This window comes from Halichoerus grypus, chromosome 4, assembly GCF_964656455.1.
Source record: "Halichoerus grypus chromosome 4, mHalGry1.hap1.1, whole genome shotgun sequence".
Classification (NCBI taxonomy): domain Eukaryota; kingdom Metazoa; phylum Chordata; class Mammalia; order Carnivora; family Phocidae; genus Halichoerus; species Halichoerus grypus.
The window spans coordinates 192,782,991-192,803,837 of NC_135715.1; the positions used below are offsets into that span (position 1 = coordinate 192,782,991).

Consider the following 20,847-nt stretch of genomic DNA (forward strand, 5'->3'; position numbering starts at 1 on the left):
ACAAGTGGACACTCGCAGGGCAGGTGGGACTTCTGTGACCACCGGAGCTTTCTGAAGTTGCAGCTTCTCCACCATAGCATTAGACAGGGAGTGTCAAGTGTGTCCAAATACAGACCGCATCCGCCTATAAAGCAGGCCGCTCAGTGGGACCGGCTCCACCGAGGCTCAACCTGGTCACAAAGGGCCAAGAGCCCCCCCCCAGGTTTACAGGGACAGGGTCACCCATGAGGAATGAGGGTGGCACTAGATGTCCCTAGCATTGCTGTCCTCGGTCCTCCCCCCCATTCAGGACCCCGGGGGTCTTAGCACCACAGTGACATGACTGGGACGCACTACAAAGGGCACCTGGAAATTGTGGGCCAGTGAGAATTTGGCGAAAGGGTCCCAAGGGTACAACCAGAGCCCCCTTTAGTGGCTGGGCCATCCAGGTGGGGTGGGGTGGCACGAGGTCTTGCCGGTGGGATGCTCGCGCTCTGAGCAGCCCGGCCCCACCTTGTCTGGGAGACGCTCTGCAGTGGACTCCCCAGGGTGTCTGGGCTGCCAAGGCCGTGGGGAGCAGACAGAGTGAGGCCACGGGGGAGGGGCAGGGGCCCGAGGGCCAAGAAGGCAGTAACGGCTGTGAGAGCGCGAGCACCAGGCCCTCGGGCCTGCCGCTTCCTGGTCGGATAAGGGTGTTCACAGCTGTGTTCTGGAATGACCTTTCAACATGCCTATTGGGTGGGAAGCTTCACATGGGATGCCATTTCCAGGGAAGCACACCCAGGCTCAAAGGCAGTCATTTGTGGCTTGCCTGTCCCCGGACCCTGGCCAGGGCAGAGGGGGCTCAGCAGCAAGAGGGTGTCCACCTCTGCGGCCAACAGTGGAGGGAGGGTCCCCAGCCTCTGGGGGGAAAGGCCAGCTCCAGAGGGGCCGAGGGGTCTGAAGGAGGGGCACGGTGGGGAGTCTGGAGGGAGGCTCTGAGAGCTGTTGTGGGGGGGTCCGGGGTCTGCGCACCTGTGCTGGGCTCCAAGACGGCAGGGCGCTAGGAGAGAGCACCACTCTGCACTCGGCTGGGCTCTGGGTCCACCTGGGGCTGCCCGATGGGAGGGAGGGGGCCCCTGAGCTACAGTGGGCTCAGACAACCCTGGGCTCAGCGGGCACTGTGTCGGGGGGCCCGCCCCCCGGCAGACCCGGCCCGGGAGAGTCTGGAAGGACGGAGCCTGGAGCTGGGCAGCAGGGGCTTCTCCTGGAGCACCCTCCTGGGCGCCGGCAGCCTGCGTGCCAGCCGGGGGGCCGGAGAAACAGAGGAGGCCAGCGGCATGCTGGCCACGGCATGGTGCCCACGGGGACCTCCCACCCAGGGCCGCCCCACACGCACCTGAGGTGGCCTGCACGGCCACGCGGAGGAAGCCCTTCACCTCTCCCTTCTCGCTGACGACGGCCACGCGGTGCACCAGGGGCACGGGGTATAGCAGGTTGCTCAGGTACACGAAGGCCCTGGGGGAGCAGAGGCTGGGTCAGGGCCTCCCCGCAGCGTGCAGGCGGCAGCACTGGCGGCAGCACGGCCCGGGCTCACGACACGACACTGCGAAGCAGAGCGAGGGCAGCGAGCAGGCGGGACGGGCGGGGGCTGTGCTGGGTGGGCCGGGTGGGGGGCGGTCCCCGGGCTGCAGAGGAGACAGGAGGAGGCGGGGCAGAGGAGGAGGAGGGCGTGCGCAGGGCGGGCAGAGAGGAAGTGCGGAGTGGGGCTGGCACAGGGCAAAGCCCGCGGGGCCATACCCGCGGTCTGAGAGCTGAGGAGGGAGGTTTCAGCCTGCTTCAAGGAGGAGGAGGACCTGGGGACCCGGCCACGCCGAGCTATGACCTCACACTGGCACTGATGACTGGCAGTCCCTCGGCCTCCCGCCCCCTTCCCAGTGACCCCGGACCTCAGGGCCCCAGGAGGGGTCCTATGGCAGAATACAGCTCAATTCCTTCTCAGACCCTTCTGGGAACGCAGCGGGTGGGAGCTCACGGCGTCGGCCGACGGGCACCACCCCAGCTCAGGGCCAGGGAAGTTGGCTGAGCAGAGCCCTAAGGAACCCCTAGACTGCACGACACTGCCTGGTGAGCCTCGGTCAGCCGCCCACTGAGTGCCCAGGGCCCTTCCCATCCGAGCGGCTCAGCTGTACACCCGACGAGTGGCAGGACAGGCTGGGTAGTGGCCACGTCACCCGGGAGTCTGCCCAACTCCCTGAGCTCGCCAACGTGCAGAGGTCACGGGGACAGCCAGGAGGACCAAGAGGACCCTGGAAGACCGGGCCACCCAGCCAGGTGCGCAGGCCGATGTGGAGCACATTTCCTCCCTGCTCAGGGGCGCCCTCCCCAGGGGGACTCCTGGCACAGGACAGGCGGGCTCACGTGAGCCCGATCCTGGTGAGAACCTGCAGCTCTGATCACACTTCAGCGCACCACCTGCCCCCCACGCTGCCCTCCCCTCCAGGCACAGAGCGACGGACAGCTGCTGCTGTGGCCCAGGGGCGCAGCCTTCAACAGCCCTGAGCTCCCGGGAGGATCTTGGGGAGGCTGGGGGTGCCAGGGGAGGGATCCAGCTTGGGAAAGGATGGGCAGGATTTGGACACAGAAAGGTAGGAGGTGTGCGGGAGCAGGTGCAGAGGCGGGGGGAGGGAGGCCCAGAGCCTCCGCCAGGGAGAATGGAGGAGGTCCAGAAGCAAGAGCAACAGTGGGGGGCTGGTGGTGAAGGGGAGGTGGGGGAGGGAAGGTCGCAGTCTGCGGGCCAGGTGGGTGCTGGCCCGGGGTGCATGACCCAGGGTGGAGCTGGGAGGAGAAGGGAGAGAGATGTCACCCCACCCCCTGCCCCTCTCAGCTTGCTCAGAGGTCTGATACCACCCAGGCTGAGCCACTGGCCTTGCCCCACACCTGAGCTCCCAGAGGACCCCCTACGACTGTAAGCATGGGGAGGGCCATTCCTCAAGGACCCAAATTCCAGGCCCTGGTGCCCCCTCGCCTCCACTCCCACTGGCCCTCCACCCACAGAAGGTCAGAAACCTGAGCACCATCTGGCTCTTGTCTCAGATGCATTGGTTCTACCCCAAATGTCTCTGCGGAGAGCCAGCCACCCCTCTGCTTCCTCCACGGCCCCCAGAGCAGCCAGAGGAGGCTTGGGGCTCCAACCAGACTTCCACACACCCTTGGTGCCGGCCAAGCCCACCGTCCAGTCACCCACTGTCCCGGGACACCCCAGGCGCTCTCTGCTCCCAGCCCCCACGTCACATAACTCCTCATGGCCATCTGTTTGTGTGACTCAACAGTGGGTTTGTGTCTGCCAACCTTCTCTTGCTTCCTGGGCACCCCCCAGACCAAGACAGGTGCCAGCTAGAGGGAAAGGTAGCGCTGCCCTAGGGGGCTGAGTGTCACCCTGAGCGTCAGCCCCTGGTGGCTTCCTGGAGCCCCTCTCCTCCCCAGCAAAGCGGCCTCTCCGGGAATACCCCGGAGGAGGACTGTTCCAAGGGAACTCACTGAAGGGCAGCCGTGTTGATGGATGACTAGGGCAGGGGTGGGGGCTCTACTGCCCCTGACCACCCACCAAGACGAGGTACGGGAGTGGCCGGCAGAAGCCAGTCCTGGCCCTAGTCACAAAAGGGATCTGAGGCTCAGGGAGCAGAAGCCCCTTGCTGCAGCAGCATAGGGCACCCCGCTGACAGGGACTGGCCAGGGCTGGCTGGTGGGGCTCTGCAGCACCCACCTCGGGATGGGGACGATGGTGGCCTGCCCTCCCTGGGACGCTGGCATCCTGGCCAAGGGCCTTTGCTTGACACTGGGGGCGTGTGAGGGGGGCAGCCATGAAAGGAGCAAGGCCTTGAGGTCCAGAAGGGGAAGTGGAGGGAGCCCAGGACTCAGGCTGCAGAACAGGCCCAGACGCTGCTCTGCCCCCTTGGCTGGGCCCCACCTGGCCATCCCATCACATTGGAGAGCTAATGGGACCGAGCAGGACAGTCCTGAGCTGCAGGGTCCTCCAGTCAACCCCACCCCACCTTTCAGGGCAGGGCCTCGTTCCTGGGGCAGGGCCCACTGCGGGAAGCCCCGTGTTGGGAGGCAGAGAGGCACTGAGGAGGCTCCCAGGGGCCCCAGGTACAGATGGAGGGCCCACAGTCTGCCCACCCCCATCTATATTCTGCAGGGAACCAACAGGAGGACCCTCAGAAGCAGGGGACACCTCTCACTGGGGGCCAGGTGAGGGCACCGTGCCCGGCACGAGAGTCCTTAATCAGGATAGCTTCCTGGACTGTCCAGAGTCACCCAGCCAGGAGGTAAGCCAGGGTCAGGCCACTGCAGAGCCCCTGGCCCGGGGCTGCCTTCCTAGAAGGCTCAGGGGTGATTCCTCAGGGGTCGACTCTGGGCGTGCAGGGCTCTGTGGTCACCCAGAGTGCCACTCACAGCACCCCAGAGGTGACCCCCACCCCTTTCTGAGTTCACAGGGTGCATGCCCACCCACTTCCTGATGCTCCTCCCCATCCCTCACCATGGCCAGGGCAGAGAGAGACTGAGGCGGAGGGCAGGGCCCGGTCCAGGTCAGGAGGCGAGGTGGGGGCAGGCAGGCCCTGACCCGGTTCTCTCCTTGAGGCCTTGCTTCACAAAACACGCTGTGCTCTTCCAGAGTGGACGCTTTCTGACAGGTTGCCAACCCGTGGGCTCAAGAACCTGTATCATTGTGCAGATCTGAGGTTCCCACAAACCAGATGGGGGCTGGGCCTCTCGTGATCCCAAGGCCCAAATCATCCCCTCAGCGGTCCATGGGTGAAAAAGCCGTGGCGCAGTCCTAGCTGCTCACTACACCCTGAGCCAGCTGGGGGCCGGCTCGGACACAGCGCGCCTACAGCTCGTCACTTCTCAGACGCCCACTCTTCACATCCTGGCAGCGGATGTGAGGCTGCCCTAACCCCCGACACGTCCTGGTTCCCCTGCGGGCACCTTCTCCCTAGGTGTGCATCTAGCACGGCACTTAGAGCTGGTGCACTAGTGCGTTAGGACCCCTCCACAGAGCAACACAAGACAGAAGGCAAGGTGCCGGGGGCTGGGGTTTAAACCCACAGGCTGGCCCCTCTCAGGTTCCACTGGATGCAGACACCACGTGCCAATGCCCACCTGCTCGATTCACACAGCTAATTAATTAAGTAGATCAATTCTTTTCTGATCTTTTAGGCTTTCCTTCTGTCAGAGGAGAAGGAAAATCCGAGCACTCGTGACATCGAGAACTGCAAAGCCCAAGTTCAGATCCTCAGACAACGCGTCCCATTTGTGCTTCCAGAGGCAGGGCCTCCCAGGGCTGGGGTCTTGAGGGACCCCCTGGTGGGAGGTGGGGGATTACACAATGAAAAAGACCCCTGGGGTCCATGGCCAACCCTCTTTCCCCCTCTCTGAAGGTCACAACCCAGCCGTGCGTGAACGCGTGTGCACATGCCCCCCTAGGGTGCGCAGGTGGGACACCACCGGAAGGCAAGAGAGCATCCGGTGCCAGATGCTGGGTCCACTCTCCTTACTGCCACCCTGAATCCCTGGGGCCTCATCGTGAGACAGCGATGGGCACATCAGCCAGAAGAGACCTCTGGGGCCCAGTAGCCACCGTTCCCAATGGCGGCAGCAGCCAGGAAGACCCCACACCTCAAGCAGAGCTCAGCCTGACCCACAGAAGCCAGGACATGATGAAATGGAACCCATGGCACGGACGCTGGCCTGCCCTTCGCTGCACCGTAAGTGCCAGAAACAGTCTGACTTCAGCATTGGCCCCCGAGGGACCAGAGCTGCCCCAGGGCTGCCCGGAGGGCCCTGCTGGCCAGGGCGCACCCACTGCACACAGAGAGGCTTGTGGCCTCGCTGGTGACGATTCGGGCTGAGCGGCCCTGAGCACAGAGGGCACCGAGCTGGGAGCTGAGGCACTGGCCATGCCAGCCCAGGGGCACAGTGTGGACCCAGAGCAGGTCGGCGTCTTTCCACGCAGAGTCTGGAACACTTCCCTCGGGTGGTCCCTCCTCCCCCTTCCCTGCACCCTCCATCCCTGGCAGCCAGCCCCTCGCCCTCCTCCCTGCAGCTCCCATCCCGTCCAGCTTCTGCAAATGGTGCTCCTGGCCAGGAGGATCATCGGGGGGGGGACCAGAGCCCCCAGGCCCACTTCCTCTGCCTGGGTCAGCCCATCCCACCTCCCCACTTCACCTGGCACCCCAGACCACCAGAGGGAGAGGCCACTGGGGGGCTAACCCTGGCCATGGGTGAGGAGCCCAAGGTCAAGACGTGGGAGGCCCACGCTGGGGGGTGGGGCTCGTCCACAGGGGGGAGGGCACCTTGAAGCAGGCTGAAACCCGCCCGGAGAGAGAGGAGGCGGCAGAGCGGCAGAGCCAGGGCTGTGTGGCGGGAGGGGAGGAGGCAGGGCTAACCACGAGATTGGTGAGGTGCAGAGACGCATGCTGGGGCCAGGAAAGCCTTTCCGAAGGGAGACAAGAGTGGGCGCCCCAATTCTGCTTAAGCTTTGGAGAGAGAGCCAGCAGCTCCCAGAAGGATAAAGGGAACCAGAGATGGGGTCCTTCTCAGGGCCTGGGCCTGCACAGCTGCTGCGCGGGAGAAGCCAATTCTTGCCAAACCGAAAAGATGGGGACGTTTCCAAATGAAACCCTTCACAGACCGCCCGCCGTTGGGGGGCTGGCCTCTCATTGATGACTTTGGTTTGGTTTGGTTGTTTCGTAACATCTCAGATCCACAGAGGGGGGAAAATGTTGGAAGGACCCAGCTCTTTCTGGCTGAGACTGCAGAGCCCACACCCCGTTTCTCCCGGTGCCCTCGCTCCCCTGCGCCCTGAGCCCATGCCTACCTGACACCGGAGCGACTCCCGGGCCCACAGCCCAGGGCTTCTAGAGGCCTGCGTGGAGCTGGCCCCCAGGGCTACACCCCTGTCGGACTCAGCAGAGCGGGAGGCCCAGATGAGGGGCATCTCAGAGGGAGAGAGCCCCATGCTTGTATCCAGGAGGCCAGCACGTCACACTCATGGAAAACTAGTCAGAATAAATCCATGACATGCACCCGCGGGAATCTGCTTGCTTACAAGCGAAGTTGGCGGGGCTTTCATTCCAGGGTCTGCACCCAAGGGCTCCCAAGGGCTCCCCGTGTGAACCCCCTAATCTGGGGACCAGCCTCAGCCTTCAGCTTCCAGGCCTGGTGCTCCAAGGTCAAGACCTGCAAAAGCTCCCAGTGGCCTAGCCCAAGGAAGCGGTCTCAAACTCAGAGAAGGTCGCTGTTGAAACTGTCTTACACTTTTTATATATTCGTAACATCTACATGGAGCTGTTTCGTAAGCCAAATGCTCTACCACTGCAGCTAGGTTTCTAGATCTTTCCTTCACCTGTTTTGCTTCCATTCCACGGTCATAAAAACATGAATGGCAGCTGTATCTGCCCAATCTGCCGGCAAGGTCTGGGCTGCCCCGGGGCCTCTGCGGCACCTCCTGACCTTGGCCTCCCTCTTCCGTCCAGAAACTGTAACGGGCCCTCTCTGCAAAGGGCACTTCCGGGAAGTGTGGGCCACATGTGCCGTGTCTCGCCAGGACAGCCCAGAGGTCAGGAGGAACGAACTGTCCTCACCTTGGACGGAGAAAGGCTCAGGGAGAGGCAGGGTCCACTGGGCCCCAGGCTTGGGAGGCAGACCGTCCCCTGCCTGAGCACCAGCCCTTCCTTCCTGCCCTCCCGGACGGTCTCCTCCAGGTTCTGCTCCTTCTCCCAGAGGGTGTGGCAGGGAGGGCAAACCGGGAGTCTCCACCTCTGGGGCAACAGCAGAAGGAGGCAGAGGGGAGCGAAGCCGCCTTAGCGGGTGGTGGGTGCCAAGACGCAAACCCCCACTTTCCCAGACGCCCCCCACGGGCCCTGCTCCGGGACTCCCCCCAGGGATCTAGAGCCTCTCTGCAGGAGGAGCTCGGCCCGCACGGAGCCAGAGGGCTGTGCTCCGGGTGCACCACCCCTCCTGTGACTGGGACCCCGGCTGTCCCTGCTGGGCACGCTCCAGGATGGCCAAGAGCCCTGTCACTCCCTCACGCCCTCTCCTCGGGGAGGCCAGCCCCTCGGCCTGCCTCGGCCTGGGGGTCCGGGGAGCTGCCCCGCGCACCGGGGGCCACGCCCTGACGGCGGTCGAATTGTGCCCGCAGCAGTGCTCCTGCACAAAAGAGCTGGTTCCTTCCCAGCATGCCGTCCTCGACCTCACCAACCTTCCTACTAAACTGAACAGGGGGGGCCGGTCGTAAAACGGGTCCCGGCCGTCACACAGCGCGTGCTCCGGAAAGACGTCGTCCTCCAGGTCCTCCTCCTCCTCCTCCTCCTCCTCCTCCTCCCCCACGCTCTGCTCCTCGGCAGGCTCGGTGGCGTCGGAGTCGGGGCTCGAGAAGGTGGGGGAGGGGGTGAGAGCAGCCATGCGCTCGCTCATGCATGTGTTGAGAAGAGGGTAGCTGTTGCAGCCAGAGATGACTGAACTGAGGTTAGTACGACAAGACAGAGAGAAGTTAACACCAGCTACTCGCAGGGACGGACAGGGGCGGGGGTGGGGGGGCTTCTGTTTAAAACCAAAACCAAACACACAGACCATCAGGAATGCTGCTTTAAAAGACAAGAGAACCAAAAGTGCACCCCGTCCCCAGGCTTGGAAAGAAACCGCACATGTGGTCAGTGGGAGGCTACGGAAAGTTCTGGAAAGCACCCGCTGGCGTGATCCTGGCCAGATGTGGCTGAGGTCGTGTGAGGACCGGGTGACACACATTCACACCCGTGGACATGTGCAACCTGGCGGCCACCACCCCACAGTGCAGGTGGCAATGCTGAGACGCCCTCCCCTCCCCGGATCCCCAGATTACAGGGCCCACTGGTCTGTGGACCAGAGTGGCTGGGGGGTGCCTCAGACGTTGAAGGATGAGGACAGGGGAGTCGAGGTGGAAAAGGGCCTCTTGCTGGGGTCCCCCAGCTGGGGGTCTCGGCCTTGGGAGGAGGCCCATTCCCTGCCCCTACCACCTTCTCTCTCTCTCTCTCTCTCTCAGCCTAGGGAGGGAAGGAGGCGCCCACCTGCCCACCAGCCGGAACCAGGGAAAGCGGTCGTAGAAGGGGTCTCCGCCAGTCACCACATTGTCACAGTCCTCGATGACACTGGAGGGCACCTCAGCTGCCCGGTCGTACATCTCCCGCATCAGGTCCAAGCGCTGCCTGCGGGGCACAGAGATCACCGTGGGCCCAGGCGGAGCATCGGCAGGCCGTGCCTCCTGCTGGGGACAGCGCTCGGCCCAGATCCAGGCATAGCTCAGCGTCACCCAAGGCCCAGCGTGGTTTGCTGACAGACCCTCCACGCTCCTCAGAATCAGTCAACCACGAGCAAGAAACTCCCAGGTAAGCACACGAGGCACCGCTAAATCCTCTCGACGCTGACCCAGTGACAGCAAGGTGACGTGAGCAGGCAGGACGGGCCTGGAACTGGAGGGAAGGGGACAGAGAAGGCCCACCAAAGCCAGGGTGGGACAGCTCGGGATGGGGGATCGTGTCGCGGGGCCCTTAAAACTCAACGGAACGAAGTGCAAATTGGCGATAGGATATAGACACAGATAATACTTTAAAAATGATTATCCCTAGAAAAACCAACATGCTGTAGAAGAAAGGAAATGCAGTCATTTCCCCCTAGAACTCGGGAGTGACAGGAACAAGGTTGTTTGTCCTCACAGAAGTCCCAGCGTAGCCCCAGGGACGGTGGGAAGGGGCCGTGAGCGTGGCCTTTGTTCGCACGAGTCAGGGGAGCGCAGTACCTGTGTGAGCGTGTGCGCGCCAGTGTGTGTGTCCGCGTGTGAACGAGCCGTCCTAGAGAGGAAGGCGTGCGATGTCCGTGAGTGTTGAGCGGTGTGTGCGGGTGGGTCTGGGTAGACCGCGAGTGTGTATTAACAACATCTTCCGTTCTCTGTAGTCTGTGACGTTGTGACCTCCCTGGGGCCTCGCTGGGTGGCCAGCCAGCCCGTGAACAACTTGTGGGTGAGTCCCACCCCTCACACACAGACCAACCCCACCCGCCCTTACCTCGCTCACCACCAAGTCAGCAGCCCCTGCCCGAAATCTCCCTAGGGCCAGGCACTAGGCAACCCGGGCAGCCTTGTGCTCCAAAGCCCACAGGAGAACTCAAAGTGGCCAGTCCCCGCCGATGGCCCTGCCCCGCCGAGGCCAGGGCCTCACCTGCCCCTGCTCTTGTCTCCCTCCTGATGGCCAGGGCTCCCTCCCACCTGCAGGGCCCTGCCTCTGTGCAGAGCCCCTCACGTCCAGGGCACCCCCAGCAGCATTAGACTTTCTTTTGATGGCATCCACCTCGGTCTCGCTCAGTCTCTCTCTAGATCGAGCCGTACATTCGAGCGAGCACGTGGGGAGCATGGAGCTGGAGGAAAGACGCCTCTCTCAGGGACAGCGGCGCCCCCCGTCCAGCCCCTCCAGGCCCCTCCAGGCCCCTCCGCTGTCCTCCCTGGGATCCCTCCGGTCCCGAGGTGGAGACGTACCCTGCTGAGCTCTTCTGAGGACGCAGCCTTGCCCAGCTCCGCTCTGGAGGCCCCCTGCGCACCCCTCAGGGCCGGCTTGCCCGTCCCGCATGCTCTGCCGGCCCCCCACGGCCCCCCTGCAGCACCACCGTGTCAGCAGCAGGAGAACACGGACCCTATAATTACGCTTTCTCCTTCTGGTTTTGAAAGCCATCACAGCAGGAAAAACAACCACGTCGACCCAGGAGCCCTGTGAACCCGCACCCACCCCCACCGCTCCCCTCGCACCCCCCCCACACCTGAGCTTCTCCAGCGTCCAGTAGTGGGTGGCCCCATTCTTCTGGTCCTGGACCTCCACAGCCACAATGGTGCGGGGGAAGGGGCGAGTCTCCCGGTCTTTGGCGGCCTCTGGGGGCAGCAGGTCCGGCGGCAGCGGGGAGTAGAGCGTGTCCGTGAGGAGGACAAACTGGAACTGGACCTGCAGCAGGGGGAAGATGACCGCCCGTCAGCCCCTTGGTGGACGGGGGCCAGGCCCCAAAGGGCTTCCTCCCCACCTCCCCACCCCATGCCCCGCATGTTCACTGCAGCCTTCCGGTCAGCAGCGGAACAGAAAGCTGCACCTGCTCACGCGTGCTCCCTGAGCAGGAGGGCGCACGCCCCCCGGGGCCGGCCCCGGGCCTTCCTCATCCTGCCCACTGCTCTCAGGGGCCCAGGTCGGGGACGGCGGCTGTGTCCTCCCCGGGGGCAGGGATGCCCAGCACCGAGTCCCCCTGGAAGCGGGACGTGTGAGGGTGGCAGCAGGCAGCGGGGTGGGAGCCCACCTTCTTCTTGAGCTCAACACTGATGGCGTTGGCCTCCTTGAGGAAGATGGCATTGCCCCACAGCTGGTCCCGCAGCGACGTGAACTGGTACCACTTCCACTTCCGGAAGGCCCAAAGCGCCAGCTCACATTCCCTCTCCGTCCACGGGACTGCGGGGAGAGGCGTGTGCGGTCGTCACAGAAGTGCCGCAACTCCCCGCAATGGCCGGGGCAGAAGGAAGCCGGCGGAAAGTTCTGCCCCCGGAGTGGCCAGAGGGGCCGCCCAGAGACTGGAGCTCGCGGAGAGGCCGGTAAGCTCAGAGAGGGCTGGCAGCCGCGTGTGGGCCGCGGTGGGCGCGGGCGCCCGAGGACAGGCAGGAGGGCAACCGGGGCCGAGCCTCACGCCCTGTCCCGGCTCCCACGCCTCTGCCCACTGCGCCCGCACCAGGAAGGACGCAGGGACAGCAGGCTGGGCCTGTCCGGGCTCCCAGGCTCGGCCTCTCTCACCCAGTGCTCCTGCCTCGAGGGAGGGAGCCTCATCGGGTAGATAATACCATACAAGGGGAGGCCAAGGTCACGTCAGCACAAAGGTACTGACCAGCTGACCGGAGGCTAAGCTGGACATGAACCCCGGGCCTGCCTCCTCCCCGTCTGCCCTGCCTGTGGCCACCCTCACGCCCACAGCGGCTTGAGGTCAGCTGGTGGGCCGCCCAAGGTGGTGCTCAGAGAGGTGGACCTGCGGTGAGGAGCAGTGTGACCCAGGCCTGGGGAAGAGCACCAGCCTCACGCTGGCAGGACGGGTGAGCCGAGGCTACGCCCTGCCAGCACCACGCTCCCCATCACCCGGGCTGGTCCACGGAAACGGCGTGCACGTGGACAGGTGCCTTCCTGCTGCAGCCCAGCCTCCCCCCGGTCCTGCGCCATGGGTGCCTCCCAGCAACAGGCCAGGGACCCCGGGGCAAAGGTGCTGACCGGCTGATCTCCAGGGAGTGGCCTGGGGGCTCCTCTTGTCCGAGACCCCTCCCCAGCCCAAGGCCCAGGCCCTGCCAGCGGAGAGCCCCTCACCTTCGTCCTCCGGCTCCTCCTCCTCCTCGTTCACCTCCGGGTAGTACCTGGAGTCCATCTGCTTCTGCAGGGCCTCCAGCTTGCTCTCGTAGTCCTGGCCACAGGAGGAACACCGTGAACCCACGTGCGCGCCCGGCCCCTTCCCCGGCCTCCCGCCTGGGCCTCCCATCTGTGGGCCCCAGGGCCTGCCCAGGACGTCTGGAGGCAGCCCCAGCACAGTGAGGGCTGGCCCAGCGGGGAGCCCGGCCCCCACCCCCACCCTGCAGGGGGGCCTGGCCGGCGGGGCTGCCCTCACCAGCCTCTGTTGCTCCAGCAGGTAGGTGGCCTCCTCGCGCTCCCGGCGGTACTGGTCCTCCAGCTCCTGGAGCCTGCAGGAGCGGGCGGGGGTGAGTGGGCACAGCGGGGGCGTGCGCGGCGGGGCGCGCAGGGGGCCCCAGCCTCGGGCCTCACCTCTGCTCCATCTCCTGCTTCATGTCAATGCCCTGCTTCTCCAGCAGCTCCCGCTGGGCGAAGGCCCAGTCCACGGGCTCGGCGGGTGTCTCTGCGCAGGGCGTGCGCTCGCGCTCCTGCCTCGCCTGCTCGGGGTGGTTGAACCGGAACACGTGGCTCTTCCCCATGATGATGCGGTTTCCTAGGGGACAGAAGCCAGGCTGGCAATGGGGGGGGGGGGCGGCTGTGGCCTGGGGATGGCCTCTGGGGTGGGGACGGGGAGGAGAAGGGGCAAGCGGGGCACAGGCACTTCCTCCGGCTTGCCCACCCCAGGGAGGGCCGCCGGGAGCCTCCCCAGGTCCCCGCTCTGGACCAGCCACCTGCCCTGTGGCCAGGACCTCACTCTCTCCCCAAATCCACCTCCTCCATCCGTCCCCATACAGCAGCCAACGATGTTGGCAAAACAGTCCTGGTGCTTTTCCAACATACGATCCTTTGCCTCACCCCACACGTGCCGCCCCCCATCCTGGCCTCCTGACCCCGTGCCCTGGCCCTGGACGCCCCTCCACACCCGGGGGCTGTGCTCGGGCCCTTCCTGCAGCATGGGCTCGAGGGTCCTTCCCTGCCCGTCCGCCTCTCCACAGGCTGGCGCAGGGCAGGGGCCGGTCTGTGTGTGCCCGGGGCCCCCCGGGGCAGACGCATCCACCAGGGCAGCAGCACCCACTGTCTTCGGACAGTCCTGCCTGTAAGAGGTCTTTGGACAACCTAGTTTCCTTCCAACTGGGGGCCCACAGGGGCCGGCTCAGCTCCTCCTCCCACGCCAGCCCCTGTCCGCTGGTGGGTCCTCCCTAAGGCCTCCCTCAGCTCCTCCCCCAGCCACCTTCACCGGCCACCTTCGGCTGGTCACCGCTCTGTCCTCCCTGCCCTCGGGCCCTGACTATAGCCGGGCCCAGGTGCCAGGAGGGAGACACCAAGCTGAGTGCATGGACCCCAGGCCCCATCCTGAAGCAGCAGCGGGGGGAAGGCATACCGGTGTCCAGGCCCTAGTCATACCTGACCGCAGGATGCTGGGCTCCGTGACTTTCTTGCCATTGACGTAGGTGTCTGCGCCCTCGCAGGGCTCCAGGGTCACCACGGCTATGGGACAGAGGAGGGGAGGTTAGAGGGGAGGACTGTGAGGGACCGTCATCCTGGCTGGTCATGCCCTCTGTCCACACGCACGGCTCGGCTCACCTGGCCACCCAGGTGCGGCCCCCATCAGGCCTCTCTCCTCCCTGCTAGCTGCAAAGCCTGACTGCCGGCACGTAATACCTCGTTTGGGCCCCAGAGGAGGGTTGCCCTCACATAGCAGGTGAGGAAGGTGACGCCCGATGGAGAGGCACATGTGCCCGAGTCAGAGAACCAGGGGAGCTGTCAGGGTCTCCAGGTGGGCACGGATGGGAAACAGTGGCTGGCATGTCCCCAGGAGTCCCAGAGCCCTCCAGAGCTTAGAGCCCACCCACCCAGAGGAGGGCAGGCTTTGGGGACAGAATTCCGGGAGAGCCGACATCCCCAACGCTGTTTAAGGCCATGACCCTGAAGTGTCCCAGTCACAGTGGGCTGCAGGCCAGACGCTTGCCAGGGAGCATGCCTGGCGCTGGGGGGGCCGTGGGCACTGTGATGGCACAGGGATACGGCAGGTGTCTCCCGAGAGGGCCACGTCCCAGACGGGCAACGGGGACAGAGGCGAGCAGGCAGGCTGGGTAATGGACAGATGACTGCTCCAAGGCTGACAGGAAAGTGTGCTCCAAAAATAGCTCTCCACCCTGGATCGAGGCTCACTCCTCACAGCTTACTATCCCCCTGCCCAGGAAGACCCCCAGCCCACTCCTGGCACAGGGAGGGAGCTCCCGTGTCCACATCCCAGCACTCAAAGCCTCGTTCCAATGGAGGCGCTTGCCCAGGACTGACGAAGGAGCCTGGGCCGAGCCCAGCAGTCAGCAGCAGGGGGACCGGGCCGGGCTGAAGGGCAGAGGTACCTTCACTGCCCCCTCGGGAGTCGCTCCGGAAGACACAGTGCTCCTCCTTGATGAAGTGCCCGCTCAGGACGATGTCCTGCCGCCTCTCCGCATCCTCCCGGCCCACTCTGGGGAGGAGGGGCGGGGACCGTCAGCACAGGCTGGACCCAGGGCATCCAGGCCGCCGCCCACTGGCCCGCCCCCCACAGGGATGCCCAGCTGGGCTCCGTAGGGAAACACCCAGGGTGCACGGGTGGGGCCGCAGGGGATGCCCCAAGCCCAGACCAGCCTGGGAGAGCCCGCAGCACAGAGTGGCCTTCAGCCTCATGTCCAGCAACAAGCACGAGCGGACAGCAGGGCTCCAGCAGATGCCAGGCTCGGCAGCCCCTCTGCAGGGGAGCCGACCACCCCTGCGACCCCCACCTGGTAATCCCGTCCTTGATGTAGTACAGGAGACACTCGGACATCAGTGGGTCCTCGTTCAGGTTGACGAGATGTGGCGTCTGGGGAGAGAGGAGGGTCACCTCTGCTGGGAGGCGCAGGGGCCCAGCACTGGCACCCACCTGATCTCTCTCTCCTCAGGTGCCAGACCACCACCACCACCAGCCCTAGGCTCGGCCTCATGAGGACGCAGTGTCCTCCCAGCCTGGCTTCCCTGAGGAGGAGCCCGGGGAGCTCAGAACCTGGGGGGAGGCACTCAGGGGGAGCTGGGCTTCCAGAGGAGCTGGGAACCCAGGGAGGTGCTGGGGGCTGCGGTGGGCCGTTGGATATGCAGGGCGCGGGCTGGGTCCCACAGGGACCAGGGCACCTGGCTCTGGGTCTGTTCCTCCACCCTGAAAGGGGCTACAGGACCCCATTCCAACTGAAGCACCTAGGAGCTGAGGGCCCCAGTGGACCTGTGAGTGCAGAAGGATTAGGGTGCTGACTGGGGAGGGGCTGTGGCCTGGGGGCTGTGGAGCAGAGGGTGTGAGAGAAGTCCCTGCCAGGCCCCCCAGCTCGGGCCCCTCCCATCCGCGGGCGTACCGAAGGTGACCACCTTGTCTGAGCACTGCCCTCAGTCACCTGTCCTTCCCAGGGCAACCCCCACAGGCTTCACCCACTGGGGCCCTAGACACGCTTCCCGAGCTCAGGAACGCCACCCCGCACTGTGTCCCAGGCTGGGGTCCTCCAAACTGGTGGACGCTGGGACAGCTTTCTTGGCTTCCCACTGGGCACCTTGGAATAAGCAGCCTCCACACCAAGCTCCAAGTCCCCCAGCGCCCCACCACCACTCTGTGCAGGACTGTGAAGTCCTGGTCATCGGACACTGGGGACAACCATCCCCAGCCACCCCTTCTCCCAAGCAAGGAGAGCTGTGCTCGCCAGAGTCCCAGGAATGCCACCCTCTCAGGAGGAGGTATCCTCAGAGGCCCCCAGGGCAGTGCCAAGACTGGGGCCATCAAGTATTCTCTCTGCCACCAAGGTGCCTCCAGGCCTCCAGGGTGCAAATGTCCCGAGGCCACCTGCCCCCACAGCTCTGTACACTAGCCCTGGGGTGCGCCCCACTCCCCAGGAAGGGTCAGGGACTGAGAGCCCAGGAGCAATCCATTCCAAATGAAAACTAAAGCCTATCCAGAAGGGATATGAAGCAGCGTACCACCTACTCCCCAGCCTGCCCCACGTGCAGAGCCTGCCCACACACCCTCCCAAGCACCCCTCCCTCCCTCCTGCCTCTGGGCCTTAGCCCACGCTGCTCTCCTGGCCTGGAGTGCATGGGGCAGAAGAAGCCCGAAGAGCCTGGCCCTGTGCCCAGCTGCTGAATGCATCGCCCAGCATGCGCACTCCCCTTCCCAGGGGTCCCCAGCAGCACGGAGGGCGCTCCACGTGCCTCTGGCTTCAGGTGCCGGCAACACAGAAACCCTTTGTCTCAAACAAGGCCAAGGTGAAAAGCCAGCCACAAGGAAATTGCTCTAGGGAAGACGGGAAGGTGCTTCCTCGCTGACCAAGTGTCAGGGACAGGGCCTGGAGACCCCGAGCTGTGGTCAGAGCAGACACCTCCTTGGAGGCTTCCTGGCTTGGAACTTGGCTCCTAAGAGCTCTAAGGGTCTGGCACTCTTTGGGGTGAAGGGGGTCCTGGGTCCTAGAATTATCAGAGAATTTTCCCCAAATGCTCATGCTACACCCCATCTGAGCTATCAAAGGGGGCGGTGCCCTGCTCCACGTGAGCCCCCCCCCAGCTGACAGGGCCAGGTCTGGATAGCGAGCCAGGCTGGGGTGGGAGAAGAGTCCCAGCTGGGACAGCCAGGCCCAACTCTGGCTAAGCTCCAAGAGGGCAGTGTCTCCCAGTTTCATGTCCAGCCAGGCCCTGCCCATGGCCCGCACAGGCTCCAGTGGGTCCGCGCCCCCCAGTCTTGCCTCCACTTCGAGGATCCCAGTCCATTCCTCAGGCAGAGTGAGCCATCTGGATGTCCTAAGGCCACGGGGACATCCCACTGTGGGGAGGCCAGGCTGAGTCTCCCACACAGGAAGGTCTGGCTGTGGGTGAGCATGGCCCCTGGGGCCTACACCTGCCCCCTCTCAGCCCAGGAGGATCCCTCTGGCCTCCCAGAGGAGCTAACACCCCAAAAAGGGCTGTGGGCCACCCAGGCCAGTCTGAGTCAGGGCCGTACCCCAGAACTAGAAGCAGCACCTACCTTTTTGGGAGAAAACACCCCCAGTGTGCCGCCATCCTCCCTCATGGCCACGCCCATCTCGGCCAGTAGGGCTTCCCTGGAAGGACAGTGTCCGGGTCAGCTTGAGCCTCGAGGCCATAGGACCTGCCTCACCCCCAACCGACCCATCGGCCAAGCAGGAGCCGGAGGCGATCTGGCCACACAGCCCAAGGGCAGCACCCAGGTGGTGCCCCATCCAGTCAGTGATCCGCCTAGAGAGACCTGTCACCTGATCAGAGATCAGGCCAATGGGGCCATGGGTGACGGGGCGGGGGGGGGGGGAGTCCCTGGTGAGAGGAGATGAGCCCGTCCCACGCTAGGGCACGGCCACCCCCAGGAGCCCAGGGCTGGGGTGCTGGAGTCCTCAGTTTCCCCACCGCCCACCTCTCCATCCGGATGGCTTCCGTCCGCCGCAGCTTCTCCTCCCATGTCTCGTTGAGCTCAGCGATGATCTTCTCCGTCTCCTGGGCAGCAAGACAGAGCAGAGTGAGGTTGGGGGTCTGCGGCGGGAGCAGACAGAGGCCAGGCTGCCGGGCAAAGGGCAGACGAGCAGCCAGGTCTGCAGGGCACAGGGCCCCAATTCCCAGGTCTGTCTAGACAGCACAATGCCCAAAAGGTCAAGGTGAAGGGCTAAGGGGTTAACGTGTCCGCGGACACAAGTGTCTCCTGTGGACACAGCCAGACAGTAAAGGAAAAGGCAAAATAAACCTGGAGAAAGAGAAACACATACACACAAGGACACTGAGAGACGTGTGAGACACCGAGAGATGTGTGGGACACTGAGAGACACGCGGGACACTGAGAGACACGTGGGGACACTGGGAGACACACGAGACACTGAGAGACACGCGGGGACACTGAGAGACGCGGGGACTGAGAGACACGTGGGACACTGAGAGACACGTGGGGACACTGAGAGACACAGGACACTGGGAGACACGTGGGGACACTGGGAGACACACGGGACACTGAGAGACACGCGGGGATACTGGGAGACACGCGGGGACACTGAGAGACACGCGGGACACTGAGAGACACACAGGGACACTGAGAGACACGCGGGACACTGAGAGACACGCGGGGACACTGGGAGACACGCGGGGACACTGAGAGACACGCGGGACACTGAGAGACACACAGGGACACTGAGAGACACGCGGGGACACTGAGAGACACGCGGGGACACTGGGAGACACGCGGGGACACTGAGAGACACGCGGGACACTGAGAGACACACAGGGACACTGAGAGACACGCGGGACACTGAGAGACACGCGGGGACACTGGGAGACACGCGGGGACACTGAGAGACACGCGGGACACTGAGAGACACACAGGGACACTGAGAGACACGCGGGACACTGAGAGACACGCGGGGACACTGGGAGACACGCGGGGACACTGAGAGACACGCGGGACACTGAGAGACACACAGGGACACTGAGAGACACGTGGGACACTGAGAGACACACAGGGACACTGAGAGACATGCGGGACACTGAGAGACACGCGGGACACTGGGAGACACATGGGACACTGAGAGACACTGAGAGACACGTGGGAACACTGGGAGACACGTGGGACACTGAGAGACATACAGGGACACTGAGAGACACATGGGACACTGAGAGACACGCGGGGACACTGGGAGACACGCGGGGACACTGAGAGACACTGAGAGACACGTGGGAACACTGGGAGACACATGGGACACTGAGAGACATACAGGGACACTGAGAGACACATGGGACACTGAGAGACACGCGGGGACACTGGGAGACACGTGGGAACACTGGGAGACACGTGGGACACTGAGAGACATACAGGGACACTGAGAGACACATGGGACACTGAGAGACACGCGGGGACACTGGGAGACACGCGGGGACACTGAGAGACACGCGGGGACACTGAGAGACACACGGGGACACTGAGAGACACGCGGGGACACTGGGAGACACGCGGGGACACTGAGAGACACTGAGAGACACGTGGGAACACTGGGAGACACATGGGACACTGAGAGACATACAGGGACACTGAGAGACACATGGGACACTGAGAGACACGCGGGGACACTGGGAGACACGTGGGAACACTGGGAGACACGTGGGACACTGAGAGACATACAGGGACACTGAGAGACACATGGGACACTGAGAGACACGCGGGGACACTGGGAGACACGCGGGGACACTGAGAGACACGCGGGGACACTGAGAGACACACGGGGACACTGAGAGACACACGGGGACACTGGGAGACACGCGGGGACACTGAGAGACACGCGGGACACTGAGACTGGTTCTGAGGCACAGATGTCCCTCAGCCACTGCCGGGACCAGACGACAAGCACTTCCAACATCAGCACCAGCTCCTGGCTTCCTTCCCAGCCCCACACCCCAGTGGGCCCTACGCCCCAGAGTCACCCACCCACCCAGTGCCCCATCCCAGCCTCGGTCCAGCCTCTGCGTGTTTGTCTGCTAAGTCACCCCCAGCCCCGCACAGCCCAGCACCCCACAGTCATTCCCTAGAGGAACGCTGAGCCCACAACCTAAAACCCAGCCGGCCCACCATGGGGTCACAGATGTGAGCACAGAACACCTGGGCGGGAGCGCAGAAGCCCCCGGGACCCCTGCCCCGGGAGCCCTTGGTGCTGGGCAGTGGAGGGGGTGCCCGCGGGCGGGGCCCCCTAAGCTCCGCCTCTAAGCAAGCCCACCCCGTGCCGTCAGCGCACCCCTTCCAGGAGGAGAGGCCTCGGGCCCCGCCCCCGGTGCACAGGCCCCTAGAGGGGGTGCCGTCCCCCGCCGGCGGCGCCCTCACCTTCAGCCTCTCAATGGCCTCCTCACTGCCCGGGGCAAACAAGATGCGCTCGTGCAGGCTGGACACGGAGGCGGCACGGCTGGACAGGGCCGAGAGCGAGGACGAGGGGCTCATGCCCACCAGGGCGTTGGTCACTGTGGAGAGATTGTCAGGGGCTGGACTCAACTCTGCCCCGCCACGGTTACGGTTATTGTTCTCAAGGTCGGAAATATCTACGGGAGGAAGGGAAGGCGAGGGCGGGCAGACAGATGGGAGGGAGAGAAAAGAAAGACCAAGTTGGGAAAAAGCAAGAGGAGGGTGAAGAGAGGCGGGAAACGGAAGCCCCCAGCAGGTGCAGCCTGGGGCCCAGCGCCGGACAAGCACATGCAAGGCGGCCTGCCACCTGCCCGCCAGGGGACCCAGCCCCCAGAGCCCTCCCAGCACGCCGGCAGCAGCAGGGCACCCCCTCGAGCTCCTCTCTACCCTCCCCACCCCCACCCTGCCTGGGCCTGCGGCCTTCCTGCTTTCCCCACACCCGCTCCCCGGCCGCCTGGCAGT

At 64.5% G+C, this 20,847-nt stretch overlaps 1 protein-coding gene across 29 annotated transcripts in view; it reads right to left on the reverse strand.

Annotated features, from left to right (window-relative positions):
• Positions 1-20,847, reverse strand: part of KIF1A (kinesin family member 1A) — a 98,529-nt gene that overhangs the window by 29,098 nt on the left and 48,584 nt on the right. For 9 of the 29 annotated variants that reach the window (XM_078071574.1, XM_078071566.1, XM_078071573.1 and 6 more), the window contains exons 15-28: positions 20,311-20,522; positions 17,872-17,951; positions 17,470-17,545; positions 15,221-15,300; positions 14,819-14,925; positions 13,854-13,937; positions 12,822-13,002; positions 12,667-12,739; positions 12,372-12,465; positions 11,329-11,477; positions 10,807-10,985; positions 9,069-9,206; positions 8,225-8,485; positions 1,358-1,476 (exon numbers count right to left, since the gene is read on the reverse strand). In XM_078071574.1, coding sequence (XP_077927700.1) covers positions 1,358-1,476; positions 8,225-8,485; positions 9,069-9,206; positions 10,807-10,985; positions 11,329-11,477; positions 12,372-12,465; positions 12,667-12,739; positions 12,822-13,002; positions 13,854-13,937; positions 14,819-14,925; positions 15,221-15,300; positions 17,470-17,545; positions 17,872-17,951; positions 20,311-20,522 — 1,833 coding nt within the window. The remainder of the gene's footprint in view (positions 1-1,357; positions 1,477-8,224; positions 8,486-9,068; positions 9,207-10,806; positions 10,986-11,328; positions 11,478-12,371; positions 12,466-12,666; positions 12,740-12,821; positions 13,003-13,853; positions 13,938-14,818; positions 14,926-15,220; positions 15,301-17,469; positions 17,546-17,871; positions 17,952-20,310; positions 20,523-20,847) is intronic. The other 20 variants (XM_078071591.1, XM_078071590.1, XM_078071589.1 and 17 more) reach the window with 5 other exon arrangements.